This window comes from Lonchura striata, chromosome 19 (assembly GCF_050655825.1).
Source record: "Lonchura striata isolate lonStrDom1 chromosome 19, ASM5065582v1, whole genome shotgun sequence".
NCBI classification, from domain to species: Eukaryota; Metazoa; Chordata; class Aves; order Passeriformes; family Estrildidae; genus Lonchura; species Lonchura striata.
The window spans coordinates 5,150,416-5,173,607 of NC_140721.1; the positions used below are offsets into that span (position 1 = coordinate 5,150,416).

The 23,192-nt window shown below is 40.9% G+C and overlaps 1 protein-coding gene across 1 annotated transcript; it reads right to left on the reverse strand.

The window, feature by feature from the left end:
* Nucleotides 1–211: 211 nt before the first annotated feature.
* RPA1 (replication protein A1) lies at nucleotides 212–23,173 on the reverse strand. Its single transcript, XM_021551024.3, has 17 exons — nucleotides 23,060–23,173; nucleotides 22,736–22,783; nucleotides 22,394–22,472; nucleotides 21,765–21,873; nucleotides 20,859–20,947; nucleotides 16,250–16,333; nucleotides 14,890–15,022; nucleotides 13,815–13,917; nucleotides 12,631–12,699; nucleotides 12,298–12,490; nucleotides 11,067–11,206; nucleotides 9,312–9,460; nucleotides 7,853–7,985; nucleotides 6,390–6,566; nucleotides 4,959–5,066; nucleotides 1,598–1,684; nucleotides 212–1,227 (listed from the first exon to the last, which is right to left on the reverse strand). Exons 1-17 carry the CDS (start codon nucleotides 23,090–23,092, stop codon nucleotides 1,120–1,122), a joined length of 1,842 nt encoding a protein of 613 aa, XP_021406699.1. The 5' UTR covers nucleotides 23,093–23,173; the 3' UTR covers nucleotides 212–1,119.
* Between the last annotated feature and the right edge of the window lie 19 nt (nucleotides 23,174–23,192).

A 23,192-nucleotide genomic window follows, 5' to 3' on the forward strand; every position in this document is an offset into this window, starting at 1 on the left:
CAGCTCATCAGCATTCTCAGGCACAGAAATGGTGAAAATATCACTGCATTTCCATGCTGTTAACATCAGGCAAGGAAGTCTCCATTCTTCAGACTAACCTTAGAGTTTGTAATAAGGTAACATCTCCCCCAAGTGAATGCTTATTATGAAAGCTAATTAATTGCTTTCCAGTAATGAGAAGTCTTTGGTGTTCAAAGAAAGCAAAATTCACTACACAGGAATTAAACACTGTTTATTGAAACAAAGCACCCCCCACTTAAAGACCTCTTTCTGATTAACATCATTACAAATAAAACCAAAGAAACTCAACATACAAACATACAAAACATGTATAGGCAGGAACTGTAAGCCAAAAAAAAAAAAAAAATCAGTCAGAAATCCATAGTATTAATTGAAGGGAAAACTAAAGCAATGCTTTGTAGTTGCCTGGATTTCCCTGGGGGATGGAGAGTCAATGCTTATCTGCCTTCCTCAGAAGAGACAATTTTGATTAATATCAGACCCATCTGACTCAGTCTATTAAACCCTGAAGGAAGGATATTCTTCAGATATAAGAGATATGTCTTTGATTAATAATTCTACCATATTGCCATTCCAAGCATTAACGACTGCATGGCACCTGTGGAAAGTGAAAGCCTTTGAATTCTAGGGAAGGGAACTAACTTGTGCTAATAGACCTGTTCTCTTTTGTCCAGATCTGAAAGCTCCATGACACTGCTCCTCCTGCCCTCTGCTGAACAAGTTAAAGTGTCAAGGTTGTCACTACCTCCTTGCAAGAAGACAAAATGGTTATATAATTCAGCTTTACATATAGGAAAAGAGCAAAGTTACTTCAGACATTGTGAGTGGTTTGTCTAAAGACCTTGGAAATCTGTCTAGAGATTCCTCTTGAGCTCTGTCAGAGTTTAACAGACCACAACAGGCTACAAAGTCGTGGCCAGAGTGCACTCTTACCTCCCAGGGCACATCTCCAGAGAAATGCATCAAATCACTCAGCTCACTACGCTGGGTGTAACTAATGCCAAATTGTCACACACGAGGTGGGGAAAATGTCCATGTAACATTATCTGTTGGGTTTTTCCTGGAAATTCTAGGCTCAAGCAGCCAGCACTGGCCTCCTCACCCCAGCTGAGCATTTCTCCTGATGTTGGCAATCAATCTCTTGCTGTATTCTCTGTAGTTGACGGGTTTGACGTCCATTGCTGTGGCCTTAATACGAGATTCATCCTGCAAAAGAAATTTTAGTATGTAAAAGAACATGAAGCACTCCAGGCATTTGGTTCCAACATCCTTCTGCCCCAGTAGCTTAGTGCTCGTGGTATCTGGGTTAGCTGGGAGTGCCAACACAACTCCCAGAGCTGCTATGTTGTTTTCATGTGAAACCAGCCACTCTTTATGAGGCTGAGAGGGAGCAGCAAGGATCCCTCCTTCAGTGCTCAAGATTGACAGCATTTGTGTGATCTTTGGAGTCTTCTGTTCTCTGTGAGCAAGGGAAACCTCTCCCCACAAACATTAGAGGAGGAAGTCACCTCCTATGGAGACAAGCTCAACTACAAAAGCCAAAAGTTACATTATTTGCCTTTTGGGCAACACTTACGTTGTAAGTCTCCAGTTTCACCCGGATCCTGAACTCGTAGGTGTTGAAGTTTGCATTTTGGAACACTTCTTCAAAAGCCTGCTCGTTCTGAGGGAAGGACAAAGACAGGGATCAGCTGCAGACACTCCAGGCACTCAGTAGTGTCATGAACTTCAAGAACAGCTCAGTTTTTGGGGAGATTGGCAAAACACTGGAACTACCTGGCCCACACAGGCAGCACCGAGTCTTCCATCATGACATTTTAGATGCCAAACCCATAACTCAAAGGTTTTTAAAATAAAAAGGTGACAACTTTTTAGCAGCTTAAACAAAGGAACATACAATTGCACTGAATCTGCAACCAGGTGTAAGGAACAAAAATACTACAAATCTGCAGGAGCTGCCAAACTGGCTAATTCTGGTGTTGTGCTGTGATCACAAACACTGACAGAGTTAACTATTTCCTCATTAATTGCCTTATTAGGCATTCTGGTTTTCTGCTTATCCATCAAAGCTGCATGTATCCTTCCCATCCTGATACAAGCCTATTTAAGAGAATGTTCTATAAAAAAAACAGATCCATGTCTTGAACGTGCTTTAATAACCACAAGAAGACTGTGTCATATTTATAACATAATGCTTCTAATTACCATATGAACACTAAACATCATCATCATCATTTATAATAGACAATTTGTCAAAACAGTAGAAAAGGAGCAGGCAAGTCGTGGAGACTGTGAAAAAAAAAAGTTTATTTTTGTAAAAATATGAGTCGTAAAAACCTTTGCTGACATTCAAAAAAAACCCTGCATCTCCCTGATGATACTGACAAGTAATTATTAATGCATTTATCTACCAGATGCACTTGACTTGATCAGTCACTCCAGCAGCAGACAGAGCATCTGATCTGGAATTGAATCCACCCCAGTTCCACTCACATTCCAAGTGTTACATCTGCTGTTTTTCACTGTGTGCAGCACTATTTTACACTACACAGTGATTCTCCTAGGGTTTAGAAAAGCACAACAAATGGAGGTGAACAGGAGCAGCTAGGTTCACAGATTACAGAATTTAGGCACATCCCTCCTGAATATTAAAACCCCTTCCTTTGGCCATCTCATGGATTAGAGGATAAGAAAACTCGCCTAATAAAGCATTTAGCTCCTCTCTGCAGCTCTGTCACAAACTGTGCTAACCATTAGTGAGTTGAAAATGCCCTCAGCATAGCAGTCACTGCTACCCCACATTACCTCCTTTGGTATCTAACAAGCACAGGCAAGAGGCAGATGAAAAACCTTGCACATGTATCTCTGCTTAGCCTGGTCACGGGCTGTACATGAACTCCATCCATACTGTGAGCACTGAAAAGACTCCCACCAACTTCACAAGACACTGCATCAGCTCTATCAGAGAAAAACCACTAAGAAAAGCTTACTGCAAATGCATCGAGTACCATTTTTAAAGGCTCATAAAAGTGTCAAATCAAAACCAATTTCTCCTGGAACACAAAGCATTCCCGCTCAAGGGCTCACTCCATATTATGTTCCATTTTCTATCCTCAGCCATTTCCATTAGGCAGCTCTTCAAAAGACATTACATGTTTGTACTGGTACATAGGATCTGCTGTCTCTCCTTCCCCACCCAGTTCTCTTCAGCATTAAAAAAAGACTAAGAAATTTTGTTTAAACTCTAGCAGAGATTAAGCATGGCTGAAGTAAGAAAATATTGACAGGTTAAGAATGTCTGAAAATGGAAATGCAAAAGTGCAAGCACATCTAATTAGAATCCCCTCAGCTAGACATCTTTCTACAGAACAGAGGTGTCCAGCCTTTGTAATACCACAAAAACTCAGCATCCCAGAAGCACAACCTTTGTACCCTTCACCTCTGATAGCCAGAGTGCAGAAAATTTCCCAAAATCATCCCATACTACAGGAAAAATAGCCCTGCTTTGCAGAAACAGAGGTCTACAACAGTGTCTCAGGGCAACAACCTCAACAATGCCTCCTGCTTCATTTCCCTCCCACAGCCAAGCAATGGGTTAACCAGCAGCTGGGATATCTGTGGAGCCCTGGAATCAACCAGCCTTAGCCTGGGAGCACAGCAAGGCTCATATGCAATTCAAGAACTTATCATGCATTCCACATTATCATTTACAAACAAAACAAAGCCACACAGTTTTTATACAGTACACAAGATAAAAAAAAATATATCAGGAAAAGATTATTTTGGTCGGAAAAAAGACAAAGGCAGCAGAAAAGCACAGAGTGACAAAAGGTAAGATAATACTACCTGTTAGTGTCTAATAACTTACAACCTTAAAAATTGTTCTAATCTACACAGAAAGGTCACTTCACCTCTGCCAATGACCTGTTTTACAAACTGTGGTTTTCATGAGACCCATAAAATTCTGATGATATTTGGTGGGGGAAAAAAGAGCCTTCAAAAGTGGGCTCACACACATTAGTTCAAAAAGCTTCCTGCCTACTTAACAAAGATACATACAAAGTGTTCTAGAACTTTTCCATTTTGTAAACAAATTTTTGGAACACATTAGGGGTAATGCTGTCAGCATTCATTGCTAAACTAGTTTTTTTTTGTGCAGATTCTTTCAATCTAGGTAAAATGATAAAATAGGCTGACTTTCCTAGTGGAGCCAACACTGTTAAAGCTGTCAGTCCCCCAAAGGCTGTGGCACAACCCTGGAGTGATGAGCTGCCTCTGCAGGTCCAGGTGATGAGGACAGGCTGATCTCCAACTTTCAGCAGCCAAAAGAGCTCAGGGGTAGACAGACTGACTGTGGGAGCAAACTATGGGGGAAAGCAGGCAAATCTCTGTTCTTCAGGCAGATGGCCTGTGGAAAATAATCCTGAGGAGAGTAAACAAGTCCCTGCCAAGAACTTCAGGCTAGGGAGAAGCAATGATCTGCAAACTTGTAAAAGATACTGAAGGCCAACATCTGGAGGACAACCTTGGGCTGAGCTGAGCTGGCCTATCACCCAGAGAAAAGGCAAATCAAATCCTTGACAAATGAAACAGAACATCCCTTTCTTTCCTACGCCATTAGTTTATGTATTTTAAATGCTGTTAATTCCCACAGGAAGTACATGAATGTGCCCCAATGCCTTTGCCACATTTGCTGTACATTCACACACAAATATCAGACCATGCTCTCTGGTGGATCAGCACTGGTGCTCCACACAAACCTTACATCTTTGCCAGAGCTGCCTTCAAAACATTACAAGAATATTGCCTTATCAGAAGGATCAAAAAAATAAAGCCAACAAAACCCCCAAAAATCTGAGGGCACCCAATACAAGATGAATGAAACACAGTTCAACTTCAAGGCAAACAATAAAAATACAACAAGCTAATTGACTGACCTTTTCCTTCAGTTCTCCCAGGAAAGCTGCAGTTTGTCCAAGAATTAATTCTGCTGTGTCTTGAAAACAAGTCACCCACTGATATTCCAGACAGTCTGCAATGGTCACCTAGAATACAACAACAAAACCCAGAAGGTTATTTCATCCAGTTGCCTTTTCCTCCAGAAAGACAGAAGGCAACACAAAAGAAAAAAAATACCTCAGAGCTATACAGTTTTAAATTTCCAGTAACTCTCAGAGCCTGACCTGTATGTCCTTTCAACCACAGTGGGTGGAAAGCAGTGACTTCCTTCCTTTTTTAAGCTCCACAGAATGTCCATAACTTAACACAAGTTAACATTGGCAGTAGATTGAACCATAGGGAAAGGTCAACAAGATCATAGCAGGACAACACTGATGGATGCTCAGCTGTGTCCTGCTGCCACCGATGAGCCATGAGCAGGAACAGATATCCCAGAATAATAACCAGCAAGGGGGACAGGAGCAACTCTGCAAACTGAATTTACTTTGCACATACTTGAGTTCTGGAGCATAAATTCACGTAACATTATGTTATGTTACGAGGAAACTGTTGAAACACTCAAAGATAGTTAAAAGCTAAAAGATCAATTAATAGATTGTTTTAGTTAAAGGATCAATTTCCAGGCTCACATGCATTTCCTGGCTGCTTTGACAATTAGGAATGAGGAAATGGGAGACACTGCTCTGAAGGCCTTGAGTGTGAAGGCCTCAACATCCTCTTTATATTCTACAAGAACAACTCTGCTATGTAAAGCTATTCATGTATTCCTAGAAGTTATCTGATAAAAATTATTCAGAAGCAGTTTATGTTTTAAGAAGGCTGCAGGGATAGTTCCCTTCTCTCTGCATGCCCACCTGGCAGAGCATTTCTAAGAAGCAGATACAACTCTAATTTATAATGTAAAACAGGAGAAAGTTCAATGCCTACAGTGTAAGTGGGCATCACAATAATAATCCCCAGACAACTTTCTGAAGCAGACTCCATTAAAGCACGAGGCAGAACAATACCTACCAAAAAAAAAAAACTGTACTAAATATAGGTAGCAGCTGTAAAAGTGCAATTACTGCTCTCCAGAAATGCCATTTTACTTCAGTTTATCTTCACTACTGAAGAGGCGGGGGCCATCTGTATTCTGCACTGCATAGTACACTTGGAAACCAGAACCAACTGAGCTAGCAGCAACTTTTTGGCAAAGAGAAAAGCTTTTAATTGGAGCACTAGGAAAACAAACTGCTAATCAGCTCAATGAAACATCCCTCACTCAGGTACAGCACACAAAGCAGCTAAACACCCTGTAACTCACAGGCAGCACAGACAGACAAACAGCACAAATCCCTCAAAAGATTTCCTGCTTGGATTGTGCTGGGAACGTGGAAGGAAACGCCCTGAAATCGGATCCGGGCACTCACCAGCAGCATCAGGCGGTACTTGAAGTTGGGGAATTCGCGGTCACACTTCTCGCAGCGGTAAAGTCCGTTTTGCTGGTCTATCACTTTCTTGTTGCAATCCTGAGAGGGACATGCCTGGTACATGCAGTTCTCTTTGCGCAGATGTACAATTGTGCCCACACAGCTAAAATAATCTGCCTGGGAGAGTGAGTGTGCAACATTAGCCTCAAAATACTCAATGTTTTCCCCATTCTGAATTAACTACAAAAGCAAGGCATCCATACTTGGATATTTAGGATTAGAAAGCTTAACAGCTATGGATTACTGGGAAACTGTAAATCAACCCCTCTGTTGCAATAATTTTTAGGCTTCCATTATGTTAATAAAGCCCCTACAGCAAGATTATTTTGTGTTTCCATTGCAGGAAACTCCAATTGCTAGGTCTTCTTTAGATAAAGCATATTTGATTCTCCATTGTGTCTGTTCAAATCTGCACTTTTTCACAGGATTAAGATTCCTACGCTTCTTTCAGGAACCAATACAAAAAAACAGAAAGCCTATTGTGTAGTGTTACAGATAAGCATTTGATTAAACTATAGCCTACAGAACAAAATACCCACTCACCACACTAAAATAATCATCATAATGGTTTAAGACCACGGTCAAGTCTTTCAGCAGAAAAATAGAGGTTGCTTAAGAAGCATGGGTAAAGATTGTCACAGAAAATAGCTGAATTACAGGTAAAGTGAAAGTGTTCAGAGCCAGGTTGGGTGGGACCCTGAGCAACCTTATCAAAGTGGTGGCATCACTGCCCATGATAAGGGGTCTGGAAAGAGGTGATCTTTAAGGTCCCTTCCAACCCAAAACACTCTATGATTTTAAAGATTTTTTTCCAAGGATAGAAGCTCTTGTATATCCCAAACATCTTAGCACTTAAGTCTGAGACAAAAAAAAACAAAAAAAAAAAACAAACAAACAAACAAACAAAAAACCCAAACAAAACAAAAACCCACAAAACAAAACAAAAACTAAAAAACCCAACAAGAAAAAAACAAACCAAAAAAAACCCAAAAAGTAGTATAAGCCTAGAGAGATTTCTGGAATGAAAAGCCAAGGACCTGGGGTTTATTACCAGCTTTTCTATTGACCAAGTGTGCACCCTTGAAAACCACTTCCTCCTAATGCACCTGTTTTTCCCAGAACACTCTGTGCTGCTTCTTTGAACATCTTTGGGGTAAAAACATCCTCCTCCCTTCATTTACATGAGACTTAGAATTTTCTTGCAAACAAAGTATCATGTTGCAACATCACCAACAAGCTTGGATTTATTTGAAAAACAATATTAATTAATAGCACAGTTTTCAAAACAGTAAATACCTACTGCTCAACACTTGGACTACTTCAATAAGAAGAACACCTCACACAGCCTTGCTTTTTATTTTCTCCCCAACAGACAAAGCTTGCACTGAGTGGCCATGCCTTACCTTATCTCCTTGTCCCAAGTTCTCAGCTTTGGCTTCAAACAAAGTTTTCCAATTGGTATTTGCTCCAGCTGCTGGCCCACCCCTCACATCAGAGATGGAGGCACCTTCCAGAAGCTGCCCCTCAGAGTCAAACCTGCAGGCACAGAGATGCACTTCTATTTTTGGAGAGCAGACCATACGGACTTATCAAAAGCTTGCGTTTATTTTCATGTACTCGATACAGGAGGGATTTTTTATCAATGATTGCAAAGGAAACAATTACAGTAATATGTGTATATTGCAAACAAAAATAGCATTTCAGAATAAGTTAATAGTCTGACTTAATTAGCACAGTATTTTATAAACCCACAAAAGGAGGACAGCTTTGTTCTATATAACTGCAATTTGTTTGCCAGCTAGTGGTCAAACCACGCACTGCACACTTCTTAGAGCCAGGCAGATAACAAGATTTAAGGGCATCAAGATATTTCCATAATTAAAATTAAATTACATGGTACCATTATCTTCGCAGCAGCTTCGAATGGAAAAGCAAATAGCATTGAAAAGATTATGCTTCCTCTGTTAAGATCAGAAAAGCACAGCTCTTCAGCAAAAGGTTGCACTGCATTCCTGTTGTGATGGGCTTTGTGATTTCACAAACACACCAACGAGGCTCAAAGATTGAGCTTAATTAAAGCATGACAGTAATAGCTCAGACCCACAATCAATTTTATCTCCAACAAGCCTCTGAAGTATGGGAGAGCTCAATGACAAATGGAGGATGCCATTTATTTCATCCACATTTGGGTGATGTAACTGGAATCTGAAGACTCAGGATTCACAAGTCTGATGCTGTTGGCACTTAACCCTCTTCACACACACACACACCACATCTCACCACATTCATACTTACAACAGACAATTTAACAACTACTTACAGGAGAAGCAGCAATGAAATCGCTTTGTTTTCCTGACAATAAAAAGAGTTATTTTGCTATCTGAAAAATATCTGACAAGAACTAGACACTGAGAGATGTCAAACAGTCCCTCCACACTAACTCAGTGTGTATCAGATTCCACACAATGGAAAAGCCTGTGGGAAAAAATACCATTCTCTCAGATCAAGCCTCAGAAAGTAGAGCTGGTCAAGCCTGATTTCATGCTGCCTTCCAAGGCTTTGGGTCAGCATGCACTACCCCGATTTCAATTTTTCAAGGTCTGTCATGGAATTAAAAGTTTTTTGAATTGAACAACTTAAGAAGGACAGCCTTCCAGGCTCTAGGGCTTGCAAGCCAGAGAAGCTTCTGTAGCCCTGGAAGCCATAGCCTCTGCCACCTTCCCTCAGTGCTACACCCACTGCTCAAATAAAAACAAAACAAAACAAAACCAAAATAAAAACAACAACAAAAAAAAACAACCACCAAAATAAAACAAATACTCTGCGGAAGGTTGAAACAAAGCTACATAAACACACTCCTACCATCCTCGGAGCTTGAAAGCCTCTGGGCTATCAGGGTTGATGACAACTGTGCTGGAGGACAGGACAGACAGGCTTCTGCCACCAAAGTCAGACACACGGGCTCCTTTGATGGCAATCACAGGTTGTCTGGAACCATCAAACTGTTCAGCCTGCATGTGTGAAAAACCAGAGAGCAGCAGCAGCATGTTACAGGAAAGGCACTGAACTTGTGGTCATAATTCACAGATCATGACAAGAGACCAAGCCTGACTCAAACTGCCCCAGTGTATCTAAAAGGTAAGGTTCTGAATGGTGTCATTAGGAGTTTAAGCAAAGGTAGGTGACAATTTTCTGTGCAATCCTAACACCTCGTTTCCTGGGGAACCAGAGAATTCTTAAATCACACCACGGGTTTGTTAGAAAGGACTGGTCCCCTCTGTCAGCAGCTTTACACCAGGATTTTAGGAAGGGAGATGTGTTATGGGAATGCAAACAAAATTAATTGTTCATATCAGACTCCTCAAGAGATGAAACAACTCACTCAGCTTCACTGAGCCAATCATGTCCATCTTACTACCACTTACACAGAAGTGCAGCTATGCTGACCAAACATTTTTACTCAACTTTCCATCTTCTGTTTTTTATGTCATAAAGCTGCTCTAATGCTGTTCAACTGCCATCACCTGAGTAGTCTGACACTAACAAAGAACCTCATGGCATGAGAGAGGGTTTGAAAGGTATAGATTTTATGGACCCCACAGCACTCAGCAAACAAGGGGAGGATCATGTACTTAAAGATAACAAATGAGCTGGAGTTGCAGCAGTACTTACTGTACCCATGAGATGCAAAAGCAGAAAACACATCCCAGCAGTGATGGCAGTGACTGCTGTAGAGGACATACAGATTCTAACCCTAACTGTGCCAGTTGAAAGCCATACATCAATCTCCCTCAATACTTATTGATATTTCTATTCTACAAGCAAGCAGATCTAAACAGATTTAACTTTGCAAAACACAGACCCTGATCTCTGTTGGAAGAGTTAATCCAGGAATTGTATACCAGTAGTCTCTCCTATTATAACCTAGTTCAATCTTAAGGCTTTGCAATACTGAACTTCAGTTTACTTCATCTGTATCAGCAGATGGTTAATGGTGTTTAGGTACCTACAGTATCAGTGCACTTGATCATTTAGCCATAAAGCATCACTGTCAAGCTGGCAGGATCACTCCCATTTTATAGATTGGCACATAAATCCCTAAGTATCTATAACAACAGTGGAAAACAAAGTAGCCTGTTAAAAAGATAAGGAAGCGTTTTACTGCAACTGTTCAAACTTTCACTTCCATGGCTTTGATGCATTAAACTTCAGTCTGAGACAGAGCCTCTCAACCTGCTCATTAGGGATAACATGTATCCCACCCTACAAATAAAATTCATCTCATTTTGAGACAGCCATAGCCACCGGGCTTTTCCATCATCAAGCTGCAGCTCACACCCTTTCCTAAACCAGGAGCCTGTTACTTTCAGAATTTTGGCTTGAGACATAATGTCTGCAGTTGTTCAGAACACATTAGTCAGATCATGTCAGCAGTTTGTCAGGGAAAGGTTAAGGACATCACACCTGAATGCAACCAGACAGTTTTTCACCTTCTGTTGGCCCCTGATCCTTGAACACCCAGGACTGTGTCACTGCTGTGCCCATCTCAGGTGACAACAGCACTTCCTCACCCTACACCAAGGCAGCTTTGTTAAGAGCAGGTAAGAGAGCACATACCTCACTTCCCCACAGTGTAACTGTCACCAGTTTCCCTGATGTATCCATCAGATGCACGTTCCTCTTTGAAACCTCCCTATTGTTAGCTTTCACTACAACTTTAGTGACATCTTCGTAGCTCTTGCAAATTCCAATCACATCTGAGAAACAGTTACAATTTAGAGTTACTCAGGGGTCACAATTGGAGAACACAAGATCACAAGAGAAGAATTCAAACCTACTGTCAGATTTTTACCTTGTATCCCAGCTCCCTATTGAAATGAAATCTGATATGGAAATTAAGTGTATTATGGTAGGGATGTTCCACTACAGAACTCTTCAGTGCTTTAATTTTGTTGACGCAGTCATTAAGATATTCATGAATGCAAGCCTCACCACATTAGAGAGATCAAGGCATTGTACTATCTTTTCCCATCACATTCTGTCAAAGGACTTCAGTCCTGATCATGTAACACACACTTGCTGTTAAAGCACAAGCAAGAGCCTTCAAAGTGACTGTAACACAATGAAACAACTGGCTCCTGCCTCCACATAACTCTGCAATTATAAGTTGCAACTTTAACAAGTCTGCATGCTCAGGTGGTAAAAGCTAAAGCTATCCCCTGTGCAGTCCCTAAAAATACACCACTTTTAATATTACCCATCTACCTTGAAAATCCCCAGCTGAATGTCTCTGAATCACAGGCATCTTGTGCCTCCGAAACCTGAGAACCCTCGCCCCCACCCAAGCCTCTGATTTTTCCGGAGTACTCTGCCCAACGAATTACAGAAAAACAAACCTCCAATACTTCATAAAGCAAGCCAAAACAGTCATGCAACTTGGACTTGGATGCAATGAATTATGCCAAAATCACTACAGAGATAATTAGATAGTGAAAGAAAGCAAGATCACAGAAGGTATGAAATGCACACATGCTGAGCAAGGGCATTTTTTCCTTCAGCCTTTTTCTGTGGAAAACAACGATCACAGTACAATAAACAACTATCACCTACTGTCTCCAGTTTGAAGTACAAGTTTGAAGAATAGTTGTTATATATTGTTAGAAAACAGGCAAAATCATCTTAACAGGAAAATTGCCTGAGGAATTTTTAATGGCAACAATCAGTGGATGACTTCAATTAAGAGATCACAACACCCAAAGCATCCTATGCTCACCACCTGCCCAGAATTCAGGACATAAAAATCAAACTTCAAAGCTTTAGAATTTGCCATTTTTCTACTTTGACTGACCAACAATCGAGTCTTTGGGCGTGTTCTCCAAGTCAGAGATGGATACAAAATCAAACTGAACAGATGGAAGATGCTGGGCATCATCACAGGGCACAACTGAAGTCTCATTAGTGAATGTAATCTCATAGTCATTCTTAACAGCTGTATATTGCTTGTTAGCAGTCTTCAAATTGCCTTTGGTAAAATAATATACCTACAGGAGAAAGCAATGAAACAGGGGATATTATCAGTAGTCAGGGAAAATAGATTGTGTTCACCTTTAAAAATCCTTGCTAGGCTCAAGTTCCTCTCTTCCAGCTCCTGTCATTCTAAGAAAGCACAAAGCTACCATACCTTGTTCAATTCAATGAGTGGAAAGAACTTGTCTGCTTGATCGTTGAATGCAGTAGCTCTAATCTCACCCTGCAGGAAAATAGGAAAGCTGGTCAGAAGTGAAATTTGGCATGGAAAAAGATTTCAAAAAAAATATATGTATCTTTGCAATGTTAAGTGGTAGCAGTCCTGCAGAGACAGTGGGGTCTGCCAGGGTAGCTCCAGGCGTATGAGAAACAAACAACATTCTCTTCACATCTGTAGTTAGAGCTAAATTGACATATTCTACACCTGACAATCAAACCTCATCTTCAACTCTCATTAGTACATCTACAGCTTCAGAATAAAAGGCGTAAGAACTGCATCCATCATAGAAACACCTCTGAAAATACCGGTAAAGCTGGCAGTGATGAAATAAAATTTAAATAGACCCCACAGCTCCACAAGTTACACACAGTATATTGTGATGGCTCCCACTCAGATATGTCTATAAGTAAGAATTAATAACAATTATACTCACTAGATATAAACACTGTTAAAAAAAAAAAGAAAAAAAAGGAATATAGACACTATGCAGAGAAAACAAATGCCTGGTGACAACATGTTACATTATTAACCTCACATTTTACACTCAATATAATCTAGCAGAATCTTGTTTGTTTTCACGACAGAAGGCTGTAATTTGATAAGAGGTTTGACAAACTGCAAGTTCAGTTAGATTAACCAGATACCATTCCCCAAACAAACCACAGAGGAAATTTCTCAGTGTTACAATAATTTGTACACCAATTTCCTCATGAAAATTGAAAGCTTGTAACTTGGAGGTAAGGCTCCTCTCACTCCCTGTTTTGTAAGGTGTAGCTCAGCCAGGAGGAGATGTCGCTCTCAATCCACAGGAAACCACCACAACCCTCAGTATTAGGTTGTCAGTTTGCATAAACAACTCTATTTTGAAGCTGCAAAAATCCAGTCACACACTATAGACTTTGATGAAAAATAATCAGCAATGTTGCACATTTAAGACTTCATTCTGGATAAAAACTGGCACGTTGATGTGCAACTTAATGAATGCAGGGATGCAAGTTTCAGTTGTAATAAAAAAAAATCATTTCCGAAAAATGTGCTTTATTTCCTCTATTTTGTCTTTATGAAAGTTTCATCAGCATCTGGCATACATTAGCTTTGTCTCAACATATGACACTTACACTTTCATCAACCAGCTCTATGGAAAAGAGCTTTCCTTCCCCACGAGAGTTGCTCCACGTGCGGATCTGACCTTTTTGGGTAACACGAGCACAAATGGTCCACCTGAAATCATTCAAGAAATCAGTGCTCTGCATCTCTTTGCACCTTTTTAAAGAAGAGATTGACCTGACAAACCTTTGGAACTGAAATGTGACTATTTAAAAGCCAGAATCTTCCCACTGCACCTCGGCAACTCTTTCCACTGCTTTCTGTTTTAATGGCCTAGACCATTAAAGACAGAAAGTTGTACAGAAGGCAACAAAGCAGCCATAAAGCATCCAGTATGATAATAATAGTGAACAATCCTTCTATACAGAAGCAGGCCTCAAATCTTTTACTCTTCTAGGGTACATTTCTCACACAGCAGTTTGCCTGCTCTGAAAAGCCACGCCAGAACTCAAGAGCTCAATTATAGGATTCGCATTTAACTTGGGTAATCAAATCAGTTTGCATAACTTAAAAATGTCATTCACTAAATAATTACATCCTCATGCTTTTCAACAGCTCAGTAGCTGGAGTGAATAGCTTACTGAGCTGTTTTGTCATTAAGTTACCGAAAAGAAGGTTGCTTTAGGAAAAAAAAAAACCCAGACAAGTCAATCGATTTTCAACTAAAATATTAAAAACCTATCAAGCTCAGCAGGGCAGCTGCACCAAGACAATGGCAAGGCAAATCTCAGATTGTTAAAGAATGTTGATGCAATTTTAAAAGATAAAAAAAAAAAGAAAGAAAAGAACACTCTTCGCCACAAAAAAAAAATCAGAAAACAAAACCCTAAACAAAAACCCAAAACAACAACAAAACACCAACAAACCAAAACAAAGCCCACCAGTGTTTTCTATGGAAGGTTTTCTGCTTGTTTCTCTGGGTGGTTTTGTGGTTGTTGTTGGGTTGCTTTGTTTGAACTTAACCAATAAAGTCCAAAGAACTCAATGAATTATTTGACTGAGACTCACACATAGAAAATCAAAGCAAAGCTATTGTTCCTTCATGCCTGTGAGATGAACAAGGCCTGGCAAACCACAAGAACTCACTTGGACTGGTATGGATTCAAGCTGGCAATTGGCACCACTTTGATCTGAGAGCCCCCAGGTGTCTTCAGGGCACTGGGAGCACTCGCTTTTCCAAACTGGTTGGAGGGAGCGTGGTACTTGGGAGCAGCAGGACCTTCCAAAAACCACAACAGAGCAGAGAGGATTTCAGCCTCACACACAAAGATCAGGTTAAAATCAACTCAGGGTGCAGAACTTTCCCACCATGCCATAAGGAGCCACACAGGCAAAGTTCCAGGAACACCCTGTGCCACGTGGGCACCACAGAGGGATTGAAGCTTGTTGCATCATTTCTGCTCTTGGTCACAAGTGTCTTCTAGGCTGCAAAATGCTGTAGAAGAGACACTCTCAGACCCTTTAGAGTGCTTGCACTTAAGTGGAAATGTGTCCACAGTCAACCTCTTGAACAGAGTTTAAGTGGCAAATAACTGTTTAGCAGTAAATTCTTTAAAATAACAGAATCACAGGGTGGTTTGGGTTGGAAAGGACTCATTCCAACCCCCTGCCAGGGACAGGGACACCTTGCACAAACAACCCTACCCACAACCCCATCCAACCCAGCCCTGAACGCTTCCAGGGATGGGAAGTGTTAGATCAAGACACTACTTGGGGGAACAACTAAGGAAAAATACCCCACAAATAGTTTTTTGACATAAAGTGATATTTCTAATTCTAAACTCAATCTTGTCAATGTATATGCAAAAAAACTCTTGTGATCAGCTTTAAGCAAGGAAGGAGAAGCTTGTTTTCTGCTGCAAGTTTCTAAGCAAATGTCAAAATTTTACTATTTAAAAATTCTTCCTAAGCACAGGGGTAAAGAATACAGACAAGTTAAAGCAGCACCAAGAATTAGGATTGACAACTTTTTAGCTCAAAAAAAAAAAAAAAGTATACAGACTGACATTTAAATTGACTGCATCCTTCAGTATCTCTCTGGAATCTTGATCAAAAAAAAACACGTTTCTAGATGTATTTAATTTCAGTGTATTGCCTAAAATGTTTGGCCTCTATCTCAGCATTGGTAACACACACAGTTGGTGGCCAGCTACAAACTGCAGTCTAATTTGGGTGTCCACAGAGCATTGCTTCAAGAATGCAATGGAAACTGAATAAAGTTGGGGTTTTTTGGGCTTTTTTTCCCTTGGGGAAAAAAAAGGACAATTTTTCCCCTTTTATAACCAAGTATAGAGTACTCTTGAGAGAATTCACCTAGTCAAGCTATGGGTTACTCCTCAATGGAGAGCTTCTAGTGGAACACCACTAGAGAAAGGATTTTATTTAAACTGAAGCTACATTTTCTCACTGATCACATATCAGAATTCCTGCCCAGTATGACTCTTACCTGCTCCAGACAAATTGCCATTTTGTTGCTGTGGTTTGCTGGCTGCTGGGTTTCCTGCTGGAGCTGCAGAACGTTGCCCTTGTCCTGGTAATTGAAATGGAAAGAGACCATAGAGCAGGGAGCACATTAATTAAAAGTACCCTTTCAGGAAATAAGACTTGCATGCAAAAAAGAAAAAAAAAATCATTAAACCCACAGAGAACATGCTAAAATCCAGGTATTTAAGACACAGAACAGCCAGATATCTGTTGAACATTACCATGAAGGAATTCCAGTCAGATCTCTTTCCTCAAGCAACTGCTTTCTACTTAGAAAGAACTTAGGGCTGATGGTGATTTAAAAGGACAGCCCTGAAGTAATCTTGACAACTTTTCAGTGTTTATCAGCTGCTATTGCTCTGACAGGTAGTTTCTGCTCCTACCTAACAGCTATGATAAAAAAAAAAAACTGTAGAGAATTCTGTCTCATCACTCAGAAAGCGCCAAAAATCCACTGGGTAAAGTCAAATCTGTAGTTAACCCAAGACAAAGAAAACATCTGCTGCATTTTATTTCTGAAATATGAAGATGTTTAATGTGGGGGTGATGGAGTCATCACTTCAGAATTCACCAGGGCCGCTCTTGGCACACAGCAGTAAATTGCTTAGGGAGCAAAGCGATGCCATAGTAAGAACAAGTGTCCATTTTTTTAGATTTCAGGACTTTCACTTGCTCTAAATGATAAATTACAAGGGAAAGAGCAGACAGGCATATCCAAAGTAAAAGTCCATTAAACGACTAATTTACCATTCAAAAATTTGAATTCCTTTACAATATAATTTGCCTCTAGATGAGCAAATATCCAACATTTTTGTCCTTTGGGAGACAACTAATCCTTAAGGTCTTGTTTTACAGGGAGACATAGGCCTGAGCAGGCAAAACCCCCGAGATGTGGGATGTGAGGAGGAAGATGGTCAAAGAAAGTGGAAAAGAAGGTTAGACCAAGTCTGTAGAGCACCACAAGGAACAAAAGCAGAGAATCCCAGGACAGAGTGATGGCACCAAACTATGGGAAAGGAGCAGAAGCAACACAAGGAGACCCCAGTGTGGTTCTGCCTGATGCGGTAAGAGTCTCCAGAAGTAACCCTCTGGTTATTTTTAATCCAAAATCCAGGTCCTTGCACAAAGCCCAATCTCTAACTTGCCGCAGTAGAGTCACATCGGTGAACTGGTGACAGTCTCCCTGGCAACAGCGTGACGTCAAACAGCAAAATGTGTATTTACTGCAGGTTCCACTAGATGGAGGAGCCAGGTCTCCCCCTTGCTCCGTGGCCTCAGGTGCTCAGAGGGTCAGCACTCCACACCCAAATTCATTTTGTGCAAGGGAAGGTGGAAAAACAAGAAAAAAATATGTCTGGTCAGGCGAGGAATATTCAAGAAGAACAGAATGTGGGTATGAAGCAGCAAGAGGTTTCCTTATTACTTTTGTTCCAAATATGTTTCTTTCTGTAGGAATTTGTGATTTCAAAAAAAAAAAAAACTCCACTGAAAACCAAACCAAAGACCACCACGTCCATTGGAACACGTGTGCGTTATGAAACACAAATTCACATTTTAATGGCTGCCTACCCACAGCCGAGTGTTTCTCAACAGAGTAAGAATAAATTCACACATCTGTGCATGTGTTCAAATACAGAAGTAGCAGAAATATCTCTCCAATTTTCTCGCTTGGAGAGCCTAGGGACTCCTAAACTGTGATTTTTGGTGGCTGGTGGCCTACAGATCACTTAAAGTGCTCAGAAAACCGAAGAGGCTGCCTGGCTTTTGCTGCTAGTTTTTATTAGCAGGAGGTGAAAAAAGCAGCTGAAATACCTGCTCACATTTCTTCTATATGTGGTAGATTAGGCAAACCCGTGACCTTTGCCTGCAGCTGCCTCACAGCCCACTCAAAGGCAATAACTGTGTAACAGGAACCCTCAGCTTCCAATAATTTGTCACCAAGAGGTTTTGCCACAGTGCCATGACACAAGACCTGCCCCCAAACTGAGCAGCAGGGAAGGAAGAGAAGGGGAAAAAAAAAAATGCACTTTGAAACAACACACCTCTAAATCACAGCAGTGGGAAGGGCAAGAGTAAGGCGTTCAAGTGAATGTGTAAGTACATAAACATTTCAACATGGAAAGATTAATGACAGAAGTTGAACATAAGTAGCAAGTCATTGTCATAGTGAAAAGGAAGTCCAGCATCAGAGTAATTTGAATGAGATTAACGACAGTAATAACACAACCATCCAGTCTTCAACAAGAACTAAACTGCTCAGTCTTAATTTTCAATACTATTATGAGAGGCTGCCTGAAAAGTTTTTATGATTTGTAATAAGAAGATTGTGTCTCCAGCTTCCTTGTTAGGCAGATTAACCACCTACTGCTCCCATGTAAAGTGGCCAAAAGCCAGCTTCTCACCCTCCTGGGTCCCACTGTGCTATTACAGTCTGAGAAAGAATATTCCTTAATCCTAGGTCTGGCAGTCTGAGATCTGTATTTCAAGGAAAACCAAAAGTAGGGCTAAAAGATACATTTTTAAAATACCAGAACTTTTTTTTTTTTTTAACAGAAACACAAAGTACATTTAAGATGTTCATTTTGCCTTAGCTGAGTGTCCCTCAAAAATACCAATTTATTAATATATACAGGAACTTAGAGAATATCCAGCTTGAAATACACACCTCTGCCATTTCATCAAGGCCTTCATGATAAATCTTGCAGTTTGCAGAGCTGGCTGAGTTAAGCTTACCTAATCTAAATTATTACCATCTTCTGTATCAGAAACCTTATTTAGTATCAAATAAAAGGGTATGAAGTTGTCAGAATAAGATCAGTGTTCAAACGAAATACACATTACATCTTTTTTGGCATCTTTTTACCCACACATATTATGACCACAGACCTGTAACATCTCCAAAAGAGTTTAGATTTGAAACCTTCACTGCAGAGTATTTTTGTAAGTCCAAATGAAGAACACAACTTTGATCAAAGTAATGGTAATTTTACCAGAATTTATAGTTAAAGGTATATTTTCAGCTCAGTTCTGTCAGATACCACGTTCTCAGTGGTTTCTAAGCAACAATATAACTGAAAAACACTATAGTTCACAAGCTCTTGTATCACATAAGCAGGGAAATGGGAGAAAGGCACAAAACAGTCTGCTCAGTAGCTATTCTGAAAGTCTTGGTCTCTACAGCAACTGTGGGATTAAACCATAAAATCTGAGATGTCAACACATTTTTTAAACAGCAATTAGCTAAGTAACTATCAAAGGAACAAAGGATTCTTTAGGCTCATTTAACATACGCCCCTCTTAATTCCCTTGGAAAAAGTTAATGAAGAAAGATATCTTTGCCTTTGCAACAGAATAGATTTTTAACCAGAAGAGCAATGTACCTACCACCACTTTTTGTCCAAACTATTCTACAGAAAACTCTTGACACTAATGTGTTGTCCCTTAGCAATAAAAATATATTAGTCCACTTCTCTCAGGATTAAAAAAAAAAATCTTCAGGAAGAGCTGTTTGCTATTAAATTCCAGCCATTATCTGTGTATACATCACTGACAGAGCTGTTAAAATATTTCCTTTTAAGGGCTTCTTATTCTCCCTCCTTTTTAAAAGATCAGAATTGGAAGAGAGCAGGCTTTTGAACATTCTCAGAGGGAAAAATGTTTTAATTTAAAAAACCATTTGCATGAGAACTGCAAGCTCAGCACACAAAAGGGAAGAACACAGTTATTTATGCAACATAACAGATCCAAAGAGATTAATGGCAGGTCAGATTAAGGTCCACCCAGTGCCTCAATCCTTTTTCAGCTAGGCATGGTAGGAATGGGTGCTTGGGGAATTCTGTGCTCTCCTTGTTTTCATACCAGTCTCTTGTCTATGTACTTGGAACAATCTAAGTTTTAGTGCTTCCTGCACCTAACATTCATGCAGAGGATGTATTGTTATGTTTAACAGCCTTTAATGGATTTCTCTTTCACATCTAATTGCTTTTTGAATCTGTGCCAATTTTTGGCACCTACCTCCACAAGTTCCATAATTTAACTGTGCAGTTTAGGGGTGTGGTGCAGCCTTTGTTTTACAACCACTGCCTGACAACACAAGAGCTGAAGAGCATCAAATGAACATAGAAAAAAGAGAGAGAGAGATTCATCATTCTTTATTCATCCCCTCCATGGCATCTTAGACTTTTACAGATCATTATTCCATCTTCCTCCTCCTGTTTCTTTCCAGACAGGAGAAATTAGAATCTATTTGATTCCTCATTATGAGGAGACATAAAATCGCTTCCGCTTACTTACTGGAACTCGAGGTAGAGACCACTCACTACAATAAAAACCTGTCAAGGTTATAAGGTATGGATGCTCCAAACACCATGGAGAGACTCAAGCTTCAGCCATGATGCAGAGTTTATTAAAATAGCAACAAACCCCAGTTTGTATGACACAAACAAAAAGGATTTTGAAGATCTGGAGCATAAAAAAAAATCCCTGAATGTGTCTGACTGCTTTTTTCAAGTGAAAGAGAGAAGCTGAAAGGCTCTGAGGTGACAGAAAAGTGTTTACTTGCAGCTACTCACCCTCATTGTATGGCTGGGGATTGCCAATAGGCCCACCAACCTGATCAGCAGTTTGCAGGACAGTTACATCCATCAGGATCACCACTCTCCTACAACAGAACAGACAACAAACAAAGACTGTCACTCCCTCTGCAGCTCCCATCTCAGGATATCCTTTGCAGCAGCTGAGAAAACCAAGCATTAAGAGGCTGATTCTTTGGATTATGGATCTGGGAGACAAAAGCTTTCCACTGTCAACTAAGCCCTCTCTTGAGGGACAAGTAAACTTGAAACAATATCAAGGATACTTGATATCACTGCATCAAGGGCAGGCCTGAACAGGCACCAAAAATAGCTTGGGAAACCACTGTGTTTTAAAAATAGCTAAACCATACCAGGTTTTTATTCCCTGCTTCAAAAGTTGCTGTCTTCTCTTCAGAATAAAAAGAATACAAACCTTAGTTCATCTCCTGATAGACATACACACAGTTTTTCTGTAATAGTTTCACCTGGATCCCTTCCCACTTTGCAGTACCCATCCCCTCAAATTTTCCTCCTATCCTATTTCCTCAAATTTTAATAAAAGACCAGATCCCACAACACCTAAGTAACAAGATACCTTTATTGTTTCTTTTCAACAGCAGAAAATTTTAAGGAAGCTTTGTACAAGTATTTGGAGTATTCCAGCTGGAGGTGGAGTATTGCAACTGGAAATTTTTTATTACTATATCACTGTACCAGATACATCTGATCTCACTAGTCACATTCTGCAATTTCCTTCTGCTGTGGACTGTCCCTCTTACACCCTAAAACATGAGTATTGTCAGATAATCCCAACCAAAAGCACTTGGCCTCTGCTTAGTCACAAAGCACACACTCATGCAGCTGCCTTTCTGTAGGGCTGAACTTAAAGATTAACACAAATACCTTCCATCTTTCAGGCTGTTGACAATGAATCTGTTAACCTGGCAAATGCACCGGGCTGACAAGCGTTCCTCTTCCACCAGGGAGTTCAGCTGTGTTGCCAACATGAATGCTGCAGGAGCAGAAGGAAAATATTTAAATAATTCACAATGACAGCTTTAAAAGGGGCTGCCACACTTTTTTCAGCCAGTCAAGTATTGCACTGGATCTACAGCTTGACAAAGAAAACAGTGCAACTGCTAAGAAGTCACCAAAACTGACCATGAAGTGTGCTGTATTCATTCCCCACACTTCAGAGTGCAGTGATAGCTAGAACGCTTGTATATCAAAGAACTAAGAGGAAAGTTAAGCTAAATTACTTTTAAATTAATGTTATATGTATAGGTTTCTGTATTTTCATTACATCCTGCAGCAAATTGATTGTTCATATTTCACAATGTTCCAAAAGCCAGACATTTCACCTAAAGGACAAAACGCAGTTGCACACTTCAGAGTCTGTGGGCCAGTGAAAAAAACACATTCTCCTTCAATGTTTATTTCAGCACTTTGCATCCAAGTCACCAGAGTAGGAACTTCATCACCCGTAGCATGTCCACACTTAGAAAAACCTCACAGCAGCTTGTCATACTCACAGGAGAGAGTATTCACCCCATCACTCATCAGCACTCGGTAACGTGGGGGCCCAGTTCCTGTGGCAATAGCCCGTGTATTCTGCAGGGAAAAAAAAAAAACCAAAAAAACAGGCTGTCAGTTCACATTTCTTCAGAAACTTTTCAAAACCAGAAAGCGACATTAACAAGTGACTTATCTACTCGGCTTTTCTGAGCACTAATATCAACTTCATAGCCCAAGCAATGTAAAACAAAATTAAGAGAATTAAAAGTAGAGCAGCCTTGCTCGGCTTCTTTGCAGAGGAAAGTCTGGCTGCACTCAGGACTCCAAGAGCAGCCACCGAGGGAAGGGACAGTACTCACGATGACTTGAAGCACGGGCTTGAAGACTTCCTCCCCTTGCATTATGGCCTGCAGAAATGAAAGAGACGCTCAGGAAAGCGCCACAGGAACATCTGAGACCCCGCGCCCGACCTACAGCCAAGGGTTTGAGGAGGAACTGCCGTGGAGAAGCCAGGGACGCGGGTGCGGCCGCCACCGCCGGACCAGGAAACCCCCGCGGGACCAGGCCCCGCTCCGGGCCTGCTTCTCCCCTCAGGACCGGGCAGGGCGCGGTGCCCAGGCCCGGCTTTCACCTCGCACCGTGCCCAGGCGCAGGTGCACCCCAGCCCACGCCGAGCCGCTCACCGCGATGGCCCCTTCGCTCAGCCGCACGCTCATGGTGCCGCTGCCGCCGCCAAATCCTCCCGCCGCCGCCGCCAAATCCTCCCGCCGCCGCCGCCGCCACCGCCTCCTTCCGGCGCCGCCTCCGCCGCGCCGT

Bases quoted from the DNA above. Each gene is read 5' to 3' on its own strand.
- RPA1 (XM_021551024.3), bottom strand. From the start codon at position 23,092: ATGAGCGTGCGGCTGAGCGAAGGGGCCATCGCG. The intron at 15,023-16,249 runs GTAAGAGTCATA...GGTTTTTGGAAG, and splicing joins TGGCAATTTGTCTGGAGCAG to GTCCTGCTGCTCCCAAGTAC. The intron at 1,228-1,597 runs GTAAGTGTTGCC...TTTCTTTTGCAG, and splicing joins TGAAACTGGAGACTTACAAC to GATGAATCTCGTATTAAGGC.